Source organism: Anomaloglossus baeobatrachus, chromosome 1 (assembly GCF_048569485.1).
Source record: "Anomaloglossus baeobatrachus isolate aAnoBae1 chromosome 1, aAnoBae1.hap1, whole genome shotgun sequence".
Lineage (NCBI taxonomy): Eukaryota > Metazoa > Chordata > Amphibia > Anura > Aromobatidae > Anomaloglossus > Anomaloglossus baeobatrachus.
The window spans coordinates 633,665,514-633,680,493 of NC_134353.1; the positions used below are offsets into that span (position 1 = coordinate 633,665,514).

At 46.9% G+C, this 14,980-nt stretch overlaps 1 protein-coding gene across 3 annotated transcripts in view; it reads left to right on the plus strand.

The window, feature by feature from the left end:
• Positions 1-7,593, plus strand: part of CARMIL3 (capping protein regulator and myosin 1 linker 3) — a 137,347-nt gene extending 129,754 nt beyond the window's left edge. The window contains exons 37-40 of one of the 3 annotated variants that reach the window (XM_075319299.1): positions 3,791-3,977; positions 4,294-4,383; positions 4,903-4,992; positions 7,391-7,593. In XM_075319299.1, the coding sequence (XP_075175414.1) occupies positions 3,791-3,977; positions 4,294-4,383; positions 4,903-4,992; positions 7,391-7,434 (411 nt within the window). In that variant the 3' untranslated portion in view covers positions 7,435-7,593. Of the gene's footprint in view, positions 1-3,790; positions 3,978-4,293; positions 4,384-4,902; positions 4,993-6,046; positions 6,131-7,390 lie in introns of those variants that run through there. The other 2 variants (XR_012724887.1, XR_012724888.1) reach the window with 2 other exon arrangements.
• Positions 7,594-14,980: the final 7,387 nt, after the last annotated feature.

Genomic DNA, 14,980 nt, shown 5'->3' on the forward strand with positions numbered 1-14,980 from the left:
CATTGACCTCACACCTCCTCTTGTAAGGCTATGATAATGCAGAGCAAGATGGCAGTGGAGGCTGGAATGATGTCTATCTTCTTCAGCGATGAGTCCTGCTTTTCTCTTTTACAATAATAGCCAGAGATTGGTCTGGAGACCACGTGGTCAATGCCATGAGTAGACCTTCACACGGAAACATCAAGCCGGTCCAACTCCCAGAGTAATGGTCTGGGCTGGCATAATGTATGATACCTGGACCTCTGTAGTCTTCATTACAGATACTGCTTACATTGATTTAGTTGTGAAACCAATGGTATGGCCGTTCCTCCAAAGTGTCTCAAGAGCAGTTTTTCAACACAAAACGAGGAGACATTTTGCTCATGCAACTGTGAGCTGTTTGTATTGCTTAAAGGTGCTACCATGTCCAGAAACATCTCTGATCTCTTATCAACACATCTGGGACATCATTGGTTTGAATTGCAAAGGGAGTTTCCAGAAATGGATCTTGATTATATGCGTGCCGAAGTGCATTCAACATAGCAGAACCTTCCTCAGACAACCATTCATAAGCTCACTGATACATGCACTTACATGCCTTGGCATTCTATTTTAGCACATGGCGCTCATATTTAATACTGAATAAATCGAGATGTTTTGAAAATTTTGTTTCCATTTTTTCATCATTTGCAGATCACTAAAATGTCTACTGATCCTGTGATTTCCATAATTCCAAGACTTTTCTTTATTCATACAGCAATTTCAATATTTAGGATTGTATATATACAGGTGAACCCAAACGTTTACATACACTATGTAAAAAAGACATATATGCATGTTTTTCTCACTATCTGACATGATCAAAATCATCCTTTCCTGTTTCAGGTCAATTAGGAACCAAAATTATTTATATTTGCCAAATGTCAGAATAATGAGAGAGAGAGAGAATGTTTTAAGGCATTATTATTACTTTCCTCAAAGTCAAGTTAACCATCATGAACCCATCTCCTTCCTGAGTGGTATGATGGCTGGACATTCCCATCTTGTTTCTACATGCATATAATTATTTGTACAGATGAATGAAGCACCTTCAGGTATCTGGAAATTGCACCCAAGGATGAACCAGACTTGTGCAAGTCCTCAATTCTCTTCCTGATATCTTTGCTGATTTCTTTTGACTTTCCCATGATGTTACACAAACAAGCAGTGTGTTTCAGGAGTGCATTAAAATACATCCACAGGTGTGTCTCTAATTAACTCAAATGTTGTCAATAAACCTATCAGAAGCTTCCAAAGACATGACATCATCATATGGGCTGTCCCATATTGTTTAAAGGCTTATGCCTATACTCTTAGTGTATGTAAACTTTTGACTTTGCAGAAAGTAATAAAAATGCGTTAAACATTATTTCACTCATTATTCTGGCATTTGGCAAATATAAATAATTTTTGTTCCCAATTGACCTAAATTGGGAAAGATTTATCCTGATTTCATGTTGGATACTAAAACAAACATATGTATGTGTCTTTTTAGATAGCTCAATCGATAGATAATTATATACAGTCATGGTTGAAATGGTTGGCACCCTTGAACTTGTTCTATAAAATGAAATGTTTCTGCTAGAACATTATTGCAATTACACATTTTGTTATATACTGCAGGTTTATTTTCTTTCTGTTTTGGAACACAAAAGAAAAAACATGGAAAAAATAAAATTGGGCATAATTTCACACAAAACTCAAAAAATGGGTTAAACAAATTTTTTTGCACCCTTAATTTAGTATTTAGTTGCACACCCTTTGGAATAAATAACTGCAATCAACCGCTTCCTTTAACCATCAACTGGCATTTTGGTCAACTCTTCTTTTGCAAACTGCTCAAGGTCTCTCATATTTAAAGGATGCCTTCTCCCAACAACAATCTTAAGATCTCTCCACAGGTGTTCAATGGGATTTAGATACAGGCTTATTGCTGGCCACTTAAGAACTCTCCAGTGCTTTGTTTCCATCCATTTCTGGGGGCTTCTTGAAGTATGTTTGAGGTCATTGTCCTGCTGGAAGACCCATGACGTAGAATGCAAACCTAACTTTCTGCCACTGGGCACTATATAGCCACCCAAAATCCTTTAGTAATCTTCAGAATTCATGGATGTCTTACACAGTCAAGGCACCCAGTTACAGAGACATCAAAAGAGCCCTAAAACACATTTGAATCTCCACCATATTTGACTCTAGGTACTGTGTTCTTTTCTTTGCAGGCCTCATTCCATTTTCGGTCAACAGTAGAATGATGTACTTTACCAAAAAGCTCTATCTTGGTCTCTTCTGTCCACAAGACACTTTCACTTTTGGCTTACTCATTTACATTTTGCAAACTAGTCGAACTTATTTTATGTCTCAGTATCAGCAGTGGGGTCCTCCTGAGTCTCCTGCCATTGTGTTTCATTTCATTAAAATTCCGACAGATAGTTTGTGCTGACACCCTGAGCCTGCAGGACAGCTTGACTTTCTTTAGAACTGGATTGGGGCTGTCTATCCACCATCTGGACTACCCTGCACTGCAACCTTTCATCAATTTATCTCTGCTCCTCTATGTCCAGGGAGTATAGCTAAAGGTGCCATGGGTTGTAAACTTCTTAATTATGTTTTGAACTGTGGACAAAGGAACATCAAGATCTCTGGAGATGGACTAGTAAACTTGAAATTGTTGATATTTCTCAACAATTTTGGTTCCCAAGTCCTCAGACAGTTCTCTTTTTCGCTTTCTGTTCTCGATGCTTTGTGTGTCACACACAGACACACAATGGAAATATTGAGTTAATGTCTATCCTTTTTATCTGGTTTCACATGTCATTTTATATTGCCCACACTTGATACTTCCCACAGGTGAGTTTGAATCAGCATCTCATGCTTGAAACAAAATTGTTTACCGATAATTTTAGAAAGGTGCCAAAAAAATTTTCTGGCTCATTTTTGGGTTTTTGTGTGAAATTATATCCAATTTGCCCTTTCCTCTCTGTTTTTTTGTGTTGTTGTGTTGTTCCAATACACACAGAGAAAATAAACATGTGTATCAAAGAGTGAATAGAAAAAAGTGGGCTCAGCACTGGTATAAAAATATATATAAAAAAACTTTTATTGGAATCCCGGTTAAAACATAGTCTGGGAACACGTTGTACACAATGAAGAGCAGGAAAAACTTTACGCGTTTTGGACAGGCTAATAATTTAAAACCAAAAAATGTCCTTAGTCATAAGCAAAACCAGGGAAGAGACTTAATTTTTCTGGAACAATTTCAAGGGTGCCAACACTTTTGCCCATGTTCTGTATATCTATTGAAAGAATATGGAGATTATGTTTCATTTACTTAGTAAATTAAACTTGCTACTGTTGTTATGGCAGATGTAGGTGATTGGGCTTGTTTGCATACTGACTTGGATTTTAGTGAGTCTAGTTTTGATGGAATATGGCGTTACATGCATAATACAAAAACTAATTTCTTCAGTAAATCTATTGGGAAGAAAGAAAGATTTGAAAGGATAGATTAGTTCAGCAAAATGTATAAACGCCATGTAGATATTTGGTTCCAGTCCCAGTCCAATGTAAAGGGAAGACTAGGAAAATGATTATGTTGCCACCAAAACTACTGCATCTGCCCAGTGGTCTAACTAAATATTCTCCAACCTATTGACCAACTTATCTACAGGATTTGTTTTTTATATGACCCTTTACCCTTTTGTCCTGATATAACAGGGTAATTTAGACTGTTTACATCCAATTTACTACTCCTTCCCCTCCCTTGTTTTTCTAGGGGGGTCTTACTGATTCCTGCCCCCCTTCTGCAGAACTGCGGCCAGTTGCTGCCCCACGAGGTAGGAAAGTGTCTTGTGGGGGGGGACACGGCGAAGCCGAATGTTCAGAAGAGACGAGGAAGGAGATCCCAGTACCCAAACCTCGAATCAGAGAACCTGGGAAAGAGGCGGCCCCCCCAGTGGGAGGTGGGAACTGCCCAGTACTCACTGCACTCACTGCACAGCATACACTGCACCCTCTCACTCACCACATAAACCAAGAGTCTATATTTTTCTAGCTGCATCTGTTTTCGCTTTCATTTCAGTTTATAACTGCACGCTTTGTTCTTTCTGACGTTCCTGATGTTTATTTCTCCATTCTGCATGTGTTTTTAATCCTAATGTTCTCAAACCATTCAGTTTTTACTGTTTGCTGTCAATATTCATTCCTCAGGTCCTTCCCACCCCTCCTCTCTATTCTCGTTAGTTAAATAATTTAATGTTCCTATTTCTTTGTCACCAGATGGTGCACCCCCGGTCCGGCGGCCTCCTCTTAAGCCACAACGCTCTCGAAGAATGCAGTCGTGTGACTCAGCTGATCCAACACACTCTGGTGAGAGTTACTGTTACCGTACTAAAGCTATTATGCTTGAAAAGTCCATTCTACACCCACATGCTGTCATACACTAGTAACGATAAAGTGTTGAGCTTTGTATTTATTATACTGTATATATAGTATAGTAGAGTAATCAATCCTAGAGATTAATTGTATATCTGCAGAATATGTATTAAATATCTGGTAGTTGGAGGTCCCAGGGTTGGGAACCTTATCTGTCTGCAGGCAGGGGTCCCATATTCCAACTAATGACACTCACTTGCTCAAATGTTTCTGTAAATGTTATAGAAGTAAATGGACAGAGCCATGTACATGCTTAGCCATCTTTCTATTCAATCTGTGCAAGGAGTCTCTTGACTGGCATCCACCTGAGAAGTTAGATGTGATGGGGTCTTAGAAACCTTATTTTTGGATAGGTGAAGAACTTGCAGCCGTCAGACGTTTCTTATATATCCCGTGGTTATGAGTTCCTTCTTACAGACAGCAATCTAGTCATTACTTGTTTTTATGTTCTAGTGGCTGGCACCAATTTGACACTACAAACAAACGAACAAAAAATGCCTCAGACAGGTGATGCCTTGCACCGTGGGATGCGCCACACGGCTGGTAAGTTACAAGACCATAGTAGACAGAGTAAAGAGTCTTCGTTATCTAGGAAACAGATATATTATATATGTGGTATTCCATGATAATGTTTTTGATGAAGGAAGTAATTATAAATTTACTTACTTTCAGGATAATCCTTTCTTATGTCTCTGCGCTGAGAAATATAATTTGTATATGTCACTAAGCCTAAAATTACTGCAAAAATCATGCAATTGTCAACATCTTGACCTTAAAGTATAACTGTTGTTTTATTTTTTTCCCCCATAAATCAATAATACACCAAAAAAATTACTTTGTAATATATCTTAAGAGAAACCCGCTTCTATCTCCTCCTAGACTGATCATTTTCACAATTCCCAATTCGGGGGTAAAATCTGTATTCGGTGAAGACTTTCCCATTACGGAGATAGGAGATGGCGGTTACTACTGATTAGATTCTATGGAGAGGGAAGGAAGAAGGATGGAGGAGCTGGAGCCTCTTTAAAGGGTCTTTCAATGTTTGCCATATTAATAACAAATACCATATTTTTCGTTTTTATAAGACGCACTCCATATATAGAGATAAAAAATGTAAAAAAAAAAAATGGGGTCCATCTTATACTTCGGTGGTGTCTTACCGTAGGGGTGACAGCAGTGGGGTCACAGGAGGCAGGGGAGTACTGAAGTAGGGCAATGCTGGCTGCTGTGTGGCCGGCCGCGATGGCTGTTGTGTGACCGGCTGCGATGGCTGTGGAGCAGGGCAGTGCAGGGGTGAGATGCTCTGTCGGTGGTGCGATCTTCAAATAATTCCGCCAGGAATCAGAGCCTGCGCAGATTGAGCTCTCGGATTAATGACAGTCCGAAAGCTCTATCTGCACACTCACCGACTCCTGGTGGCATTATTTGAAGATCGCACCACCGACAGAGCATCTCACCCGCCACACCGCCTTGCTCCACACAGCGCCCTCTGCAGCTAGCACAGCCCCGCACCGCCGACAGAGCATCTCACCCACTGCAACCAGCATAGCCCCGCCGACAGAACATCTCACCCGCCACACCGCCTTGCTCCACACAGCGCCCACTGCAGCTATCACAGCCCCGCACCACCAACAGAGCATCTCACCCTCCGCAACCAGCACAGCACCGCCGACAGAGCATCTCACCCGCCGCAGCCAGCAGAGCCCCGCACCGCCGATAGAGCATCTCACCCGCCACATCGCCGTGCTCCACACAGCACCCACTGCAGCCAGCACAGTGCCCATTCTGCACCTCTCGGTAAGCTACAATCGGATTTTAAGGCGCACCCCTCATTTTCCTCCCAAATTTTTGGGAGGAAAAGTGCATCTTATAATAATAAAAATACAGTATTTATAATAATATCAGATCAATGATCATTCCTTTGTTGCTCCTAGTATGGACAATTGTACGTAATGTATAGAGCCCCCACTGATCAGCTGTGTGTCGCTCACCATATGGATTATGGACAGATGTTACACAGGGTACATAGAGGAAATGCCCAGACTTGATCACTGGGTGGTGGCTGTTGTTGGGAGCTGCAGCACTGCTCTCATTTCCTTTAATAGGAGATGAGCAGCAGCACCTGAGAGCAGCCATTACATAGTGTATGAAGCTGTACTTTTCGGGTCTGTATACATCGAAGCTACAACAAGCTGATTGGTGGAGGTGCTGGGTGTTGGACCCACATGAATCTAATATTAATGACCTATTCTAATGCGGGCGTCACACGAGATGATCTATCGTGCGAAACATCATCGGGGTCACGGTTTTCGTGACGCACATTCAGCATCGTTTGCGACGTCATTTTGTGTGACACCTCCGAGCGACGCTGAATCGGTCACAAATCGTGAGTTGTGTTGTGTACTCGTCGCTTATTTTTAAAAAATCGTTTATTTTTCATGGCGTCGGTTGTTCAGCGTACCCGGGGCAGCACACATTGCTCCGTGTGACACCCCGGGAACGATGAACACAGCTTACCTGCGTCCCACGGCACCCGCCGGCTATGCGGAAGGAAGGAGGTGGGCGGGATGTTTACGTCCTGCTCATCTCCGCCCCTCCACTTCTATTGCCCGGCGGCTGTGTGACGTCGCTGTGATGCCGAACGTCCCTCCCCCTTCAGGAAGAGGATGTTCGCCGCCCACAGCGAGGTCGCTCAGCAGGTAAGTACGTGTGACGGCGGTTTAACGACTTTGTGCGACACGGGAAGCGATTTGCCCGTGACGCACAAACGACGGGGGCGGGTGCGATCGCTCGTACCGTGTGACGCCCACATAAGGATGAGCTATCAATAACATAAACTGGAAACCTCTTTAACATCATTTTTGTCTTCCTCCTCTTTTTCTGTGTGTCGTTTATGCAATGTGTATTTTCTCATGTCTTTCTTCTCCTTGTCTTTTAATAGAAGCCAAAGAGAGAGATGCTAAGAGTCTGCCATCGTCTGCTTGACTCTCAATCATCTGGAAAACTTGAAGTGTGACTTACTGGAAATCTGCCTGTGAATACACCATACACCGTGTGCTCAACCTGGAAATGGGTGGCACTGAGAGGCCTGTAACAAATGATTGTGCATTTTCAGCACCTAATAAAAGGATATACCTTGGAGAATGTTTCCATTTTTCATATTCACATTTTACCTGAATACACAATTCAAGAGTCATGGGGAACTTCCGTTTTCCATAAGTAATGGATACTGTTGTTTATAAGATTTGATCTACAAACCTTACAAGGCCACGTGCGAGCCTTCTGGTTCCTAATATGTATTGCCACAACATGGTTGTCTAGTAAGTGGCTGAATATCGAAAGGATTATCCAGTCACAGCATATTGATGACCTATCCACTGGATAGGTCATCAATATGAGATTGGTGAAGGCCTGACATCCGGCACTTCCACCCATGAGATTGGTGAAGGCCTGACATCCGGCACTTCCACCCATCAGTTGTTATTTGCTTCGGTAACCTCCATATGTACCTACATTGAGAAGAACTACAAAGCGCAACTCTCTTTAAGGCCTCTTTCACACGTCCGTGAAAATCACGCATGTTTTTCACGGACGTGTCAAAGGTGCGTATTGCCCTCCATGAGCCGTGTTTATGGCACACGTGTGTTCTCCGTGTGTTATCCGTGATAACACACTGAGAACGTGAACTTTCTGCTACCCTGTCCCTGGCTGTCCGTGGTGCTGATCTTCGGTCTCCGGTCCTGCCGACTCCCCGCTGCTGCTGCTTCTGGCCGCAGTGAAGTGAATATGCAATGAGCAAGTGACAGCAACGGCAGAGACAGCAGGGCTGGAGAAGGTGAGTAAAGATTTTTTTTTCTCAGACACGTGTGTTTTCTCCGGTGCGTGTCACACGGAACACCTCCGTGTGGTCTGTATGCGGGCCGTGTGACACCCGTGATGCCGGAGAAAAACAGACATGTCTACGTGTGGAGCACACGGGCACACGTATGCTCCACACATACACACGGTCCGCACGTGAGCGCAGACACATTGATTTTAATGGGTCTACATGTGCCCGAGTCTCCGGTACATGAGAAAACGGGCCAAACGCGTACCAGAGACACGGACGTGTGAAAGAGGTCTAATGTGTAGCAGCACCTTTTAATCAAAGGAATAGGAGCTGTTCTGCAGGATCTGGTAGTGCAGCTTCATTCAGTGATATCAGACTGCTGACAAAGCAAGGAAGCATCTGATCGGTGGAGGTGCCAGACTTCTATCAATCTGATATTGATGACCTACCCTGTAGCCGTTGTCGGTGTCATGTGACTTGACAACCCTTCAAATTCAGCAGAATTGCCATGGCCTTTGAGGTGCCCTAACAGCTTCATAAGAAAAATTCTATATAAGTAAACAGATGGGTTACTCCCCTCAGAAGCTTAGCTAGGGGTTCAGCATAGGAGGGCAATACACCTCTGATTGGGCCCCCAACCGTGCTACACATATATACAATCGCAGAGCCGCATCCTTACCATAGTGGTTTACTCTGCAGGTCAGTGTGATTATGGCAGGGCTCAATGTATACAGGATTTTTATGCTTTAGCACTATAACTTTTTAAGGACACAGCCAATTGTAGTTTTTTTTGCATTTTGTTTCCCCTCATTTTTCAAACCGCCATAATATTTTTATTTTTCCATAGAAATAGCTGTATGAGGACTTATTTTCTGCGTGATAAGTTGAGTAACATAATTTATTTTACAATATAAAGTAAGGGGAAATGGAAACCAAATTCTAAGTGCTGCGAAACTGTGAAAAAAATGCACTTCCACCATTGCTTTTGGGGTTCATTTTTACAGCATTCATTGTGCTGTGAAAGTGACCAGACAACAGGATTCTCCACGTCACTATGGTGTTACCAAATATATATATTAGTGACTTAAAAAAAATGTTATTGCGCTTATTTCCTGTGGGGCAAGCTAGTGTTTTTATTAATACCATTTTAGGATGGATATGATGCTTTGGGAAAAGGGAAAAAGGTGACTCAAATATTTTTTTTTTATTATCCATCCTTTTTTTTTAACGTTAATTTCTCAGTCCCGTTAGAGGACTTGATCCAGTGAACATTTGCTCTCTTGTAGAATGACAGTCTCCTTTGATGCCCAGCCACAGACTGGACATCACAGGAGAAATCACATGACAAATATGGGCACATTCAACAACCTATCGGCTTCCAGCAGGAGAAATCACATGACAGGCATGGGCACATCCAACAACCTATTGGCTCCAATTGCAGAGTGGGGAGGGGCCTGGGCGTGATTGGTGCCTGAACAGAAGATTAGGGTATATTGTTGCACTTAAGTGCCACTGTCAGTGATTAAAAGCGGTATTTAAGAAGTTAAAATTCGCAGTCAGCCTTAGCTGTTAAAGACAAATACTAGCTATGTAATAATGCCGACACTTACCCAGTGCGGCGTGGGCTCAACCTCTGAACCTGCTACAAAGTCTCTGACACCCTGCATGATATAATAGTATGTCATGGATCAATAAAGAGTTAATAATACTTAAAACCAGCATAAGGCGACTATAGCTATGACAGATGTTACACAAATGAAGATTGCAGTATGCTACATAACAACATAATGAAAGTGAATGTAGTCGCATTGCGATCTAGAAATTGCTGCAACTATTCAATTAAATTGCAAGAAATCCAAATCAGCTGGAATTGGCCGCTGATAATCTGCAGTGCTCATGTCACATAGCAATGTCAACTGAGCCTTGGGCAAAAAATCCTACTGACACAATCACAGACGCAGTACTGTACTTATGGCCAGAACTTAGGGTGTCATACAATATTATACCTCAGAGGAAGCCCTCAGTAGGACATTTACATCAGGAGTGTTTATCTCTGGCAGAACACTGTGTGTATGTAGCACCGCACGGGGCAGGTGATTAACCAACTCGTTGTCGGGCCGTCGCCGGTCGTTGTCACGAGCAGCCTAGCCCGGCTTTGTTGTCCTGAGGCGTACAGTAAATGGTGGGGAAGAGATGATGGGGGTAGTAGTGGGATGAATATCGTGACGCCACCTGTGGTATGCGGCCAGGGAATGAGCCGCCGCGGCAGTCACCGTCCTCCAGGGCGGATGGTATTAGCAGTGTGGCGCCCTGGACAAGCCAGGGGCCACAGGTAACAACACACACACACCCCCACCCCCAGCAGTTCGCAGCAGTCATCCCCAGTGGGACCTGATTTCTTCCCTCGGGTTCAGACGGATACACCAGGTGGGCGGAGTCAGGCAGATGGGCACGCCCACCGAGAAGTCTAGCTGGCCTGAGGCAAAAACCAGCTCAGACAAGTCCAGGCAGAGGAAAAGAGAGGAGGTCTGCAGAGAGGCAGACGCAGACTGGGGCCTAGGTTGGAGCCTAGGTCCTTCGTGTAGCCAGTGAGGCAGACGGTAGTGGCCGTCTGTGGGAGCCGGGAAGACAGTCTTGGTGGAACCGTAGGTAGCCGGGACAGGGTAGTGGCCTGTCCGGTACCGAACCGGGGAGCCAGCTGGAAACTCGTCCAGAGCAGCGGTGGTGTCACAACCTCACCACAACCGTGGGTGGCGTCGTGGACAATATCTCCCCAAACCACACACCAACCCCCCCCCCCCCTTTTCACTCATGGGCGAGGAACGCCGCTCGAGTCCCCGGGATCCGGCCCACCGCTCGAGCCACCACCGAGCAGCAGTGGCAGTAGCCGGACCCGAGCAGCGGGTGAGTGCAGCGTCCCCTCCTCCGCCCACGACAACTTGGCGTCACGAACAGGATCTTACCGCTCTGCCGTCTGGTAGAGGTGCGCCTTGTGACCGTCCAAAAATTTTGAGAAGCCGCCATTTTGGGCGCGAAAAGTCCCCACTCGAGCGTCTCCTCGAGTAGTGGAGGCGCGAAAACCAAAACCCCGCCCCTGTAGAGGAGGGGCCGAAAAAAGACCTAGGGGGGACGGATGGTGTCCGGCCGCATGTGAATCACGGCTGTGGAAGCAGGGACGCCATGACTCTGCAAGTATTTGGTTCCTGGAGCACCACTGCACGAGATGTCCCGTCCGTCCGGCACCGCTGAAACCTCAGTGCTCATGCCCGCGGCCAATGCCCCGACCGGCCCGTTACCCCTGTCACCAGTAGCGGAGCTCGCAGCGTCTGTGAGGGAGGGCCCAGACCTGGGGTCCCCAGGCCTTACCTTCATCACCGCCCTGCCACCGGTCCCGGCTTCCATCCTGGCCGCACCGCTGATGACAACGGCTCCGGCAGTCTGCCTGGCCGCAACGGCAGCGAAGCACCCATCCCGTTAACGAATCTGTGCCCGTTCTTGGGATGGGGTCAAGGGGTGCTGCCCACTTCCTAGTGGCAGCATCAGGGCCAGGTTGTTTGGGTGGGTGACTGAAGGACCTGTTCCGTTGTTATTATTAAAAGTGTATTGTTGTTGCAATGGTTGAAGTGATATGCCTCCCGTAAGGGAAGTTGTATGAAAAAAATGGATATGTGAAAATGTTTAAAAATGTTTTATTCTTTTTCAGTTTGTGAAAATAAAACCGGTGATGGACGGGCAGTCCGCGGACGGTCTGCATTTTACTAAGGGGGAATGTGGCGCCCTGGACAAGCCAGGGGCCACAGGTAACAACACACACACCCCACCCCCAGCAGTTCACAGCAGTCATCCCCAGTGGGACCTGATTTCTTCCCTCGGGTTCAGACAGACACACCAGGTGGGCGGAGTCAGGCAGATGGGCACGCCCACCGAGGAGTCTAGCTGGCCTGAGGCAAAAACCAGCTCAGACAAGTCCAGGCAGAGGAAAAGAGAGGAGGTCTGCAGAGAGGCAGACGCAGACTGGGGCCTAGGTTGGAGCCTAGGTCCCTCGTGTAGCCAGTGAGGCAGACGGTAGTGGCCGTCTGTGGGAGCCGGGAAGACAGTCTTGGTGGAACCGTAGGTAGCCGGGACAGGGTAGTGGCCTGTCCGGTACCGAACCGGGGAGCCAGCTGGAAACCTGAGCGCAGGAGGAGCGTGCACGAAGGGGCAGGAAAGGACTTACACTACTAAACTGGGTCAGGGGAAAAACACCGCAGCCGCCTGTGGGACCCGTCCATCCAGCCGTTTGTTTGACCAGAGTGTCTGTGCATTCATCATTGGCTGAGTGAGTACCACCGTGCCGTGCGGCACAGCGCTGCCCCCGCGACCCTGCACCTCACCAGGCCCCGTAACCCGCCTGCAATCCCTAAACCCTCACCGGGGCCCCAGGACAACCAACCCCCTACCCACTGAGGGGAGAACCAACATCCAAGCTGCTCCCTGTCATCGCTCCCGGGATCCCCGTCCAGAGCAGCGGTGGTGTCACAACTTCACCACAACCGTGGGTGGCGTCACGGACAATATCCCCAAACCACACACCACCCCCCTTTCACTCACAGGCGAGGAACGCTGCTCGAGTCCCCGGGATCCGGCCCACCGCTCGAGCCACCACCGAGCAGCAGCAGCAGCAGTAGCTGGACCCGAGCAGTGGGTGAGCGCAGCGTCCCCTCCTCCGCCCGCGACAGCAGCCTGGGATGGTATCGCTCCCCACAGGGAAGTGAGGCACCTGGGCAGCTCCAGGTCTTGTGTAGAAAAGGAATAAGGCTCTGTGCCCACGTGTGTGTATTGCATGCAGTTATGCTGCATTTTGCACCGCAGCATAACTGCATGCGTCCTGCGTCCCCAGCACAATCTATGAAGATTATGCATAATCCATGCGCATGTTGCGTTTTAGAATGCAGCGATTTGCATGCTGCCAAATCGCTGCATTCTAAAAAGCAACATGTCACTTATTCCGTGCGCTTTGGCTGCAGGTCCCGCTCTGTCTATGGTGGGGGCTGCATCCAGAGCGCATGAAATTCACTGCATCTATTATGCAGTGTTTCTGCAGAGATTTGAAGCGCACATGTGCTGTTCAAATCGCTGCAGAAATTTCTGCAGGGACACAACACAACATGGGCACATAGCCTAAGTGGTGTCGTGTCCCAGAACTGATGTCCCGGGTAGACTGACTAGTGATTGTGTGAGTTTGCGCCTCTTCTACCCCAAGTGGAACCTGCCCCTCAGGTGGTTGTCCTAGTGACCGGGGCAGTCCCAAGATCTGTGTTGGTCACCCCCTGCCTACCCTAGTTCAGCTCCCCAGAAAGAAGGCTCCTAAGTTATAAATAAAGTGTGAATGTGGAACACTCCTTACCTCAAGGGGAATACTGCAACATGAATGAGCTCCAATACTCTGTGGCGACTGAAGCCTCAGGGGCGCCACATTTACAGAGCCCTAACAGCATGCAATGTCAATCGGTGCCTTCTGAGGCGAGCCAGATCACTTCACATATAGGCCACAGATTGTGTTTTTCTTTTTTGCCACACAGCATTCTATCAGTCATTCCTTCTGTGGCATACCAAATATGTTTATTATAAATCTTCACTATTTTTATTTTCTCTAGCATTTAGATTGTGACCCTCAGTCGGGTCAATGATGATGATGATGTCTGTAAAGCGCTGTGGAATTAAGTGCACTATATGTGACGCCCTGGACTAGCCAGGTAGTCACAGTTAGAACCCCGCACAACACCTGTCCCCTAAAGAGGTGTCATCAGCCAACCATTAAACTCTAGTCACCCCTCTCTGAGCTTGATGGGCACACCAGGGGAGCGGAGGCAGGTGGTTGGCCACGCCCACCGAGGAGTCCAGAGGGCCTGAGGCGGGAAACCAGTCAGTTCAGTCAGCCCGTTGAGTCTGTTAGTGGAGGGAAGTGGAAGCAGGCCTGTGTTGCAGGTCTGCAACAATCTGACAGGTGCCAGGGTTGGAGCTATGTATGGATACACCATATCACCAGCCACAGTGCTGCTGCGCTGGCTAAACCCAGGACCTTTATCCTCAAGGTATTCTCTACCAAACGCTATTAACCCATTCAAATTTCCATATCTCAGGCACCCATCTTGAAGCGACTCTTGACTAAGACCCAGGCGGGGTCGAAACGTCGGAATGACTTCACAGTCGCCTCAATGAATTTGGAAAACTTTTTGCCTCACAATCTATGAGTGCAGTGAATTTATTTATTATCTAGGGTTGGAGCCCGGGCACCTTTGGCTAGGAGGCAAGCGGCGGCCTCAGCCTGCAGAAGCCGGGAAGATGGCTCGGTGGAACCGTGGTGGACCGGGACAGGGTAGTGGCCCGCCGGTACCGACCCGGGAAACCGAACCGGAAACCGGAGCAAAAAGGGGGTACTCAGACCTTGAAACGAGGTCCAGAAGCCACTGGACCGAGTTAATTAACTGATTGCGGTCTGGACTATAGGTCCTTTCCCACCCAAAGTCCCGACTGAAGACAACAGCCCAACGAGGGGGATCGAAAGCCACCGCACAGGCAGAGAGATCCCATGGGCCAGCGTCTGCGGGCAAAAGGGCTCTCCCGACATTCACAAAGCCGGGGAGCGGACTCCCGTCGCTGAAGCGCAGCCAGTCCACACCTACACTACACGGTGCAGGAGAAAGGCAGAGACCACCAACC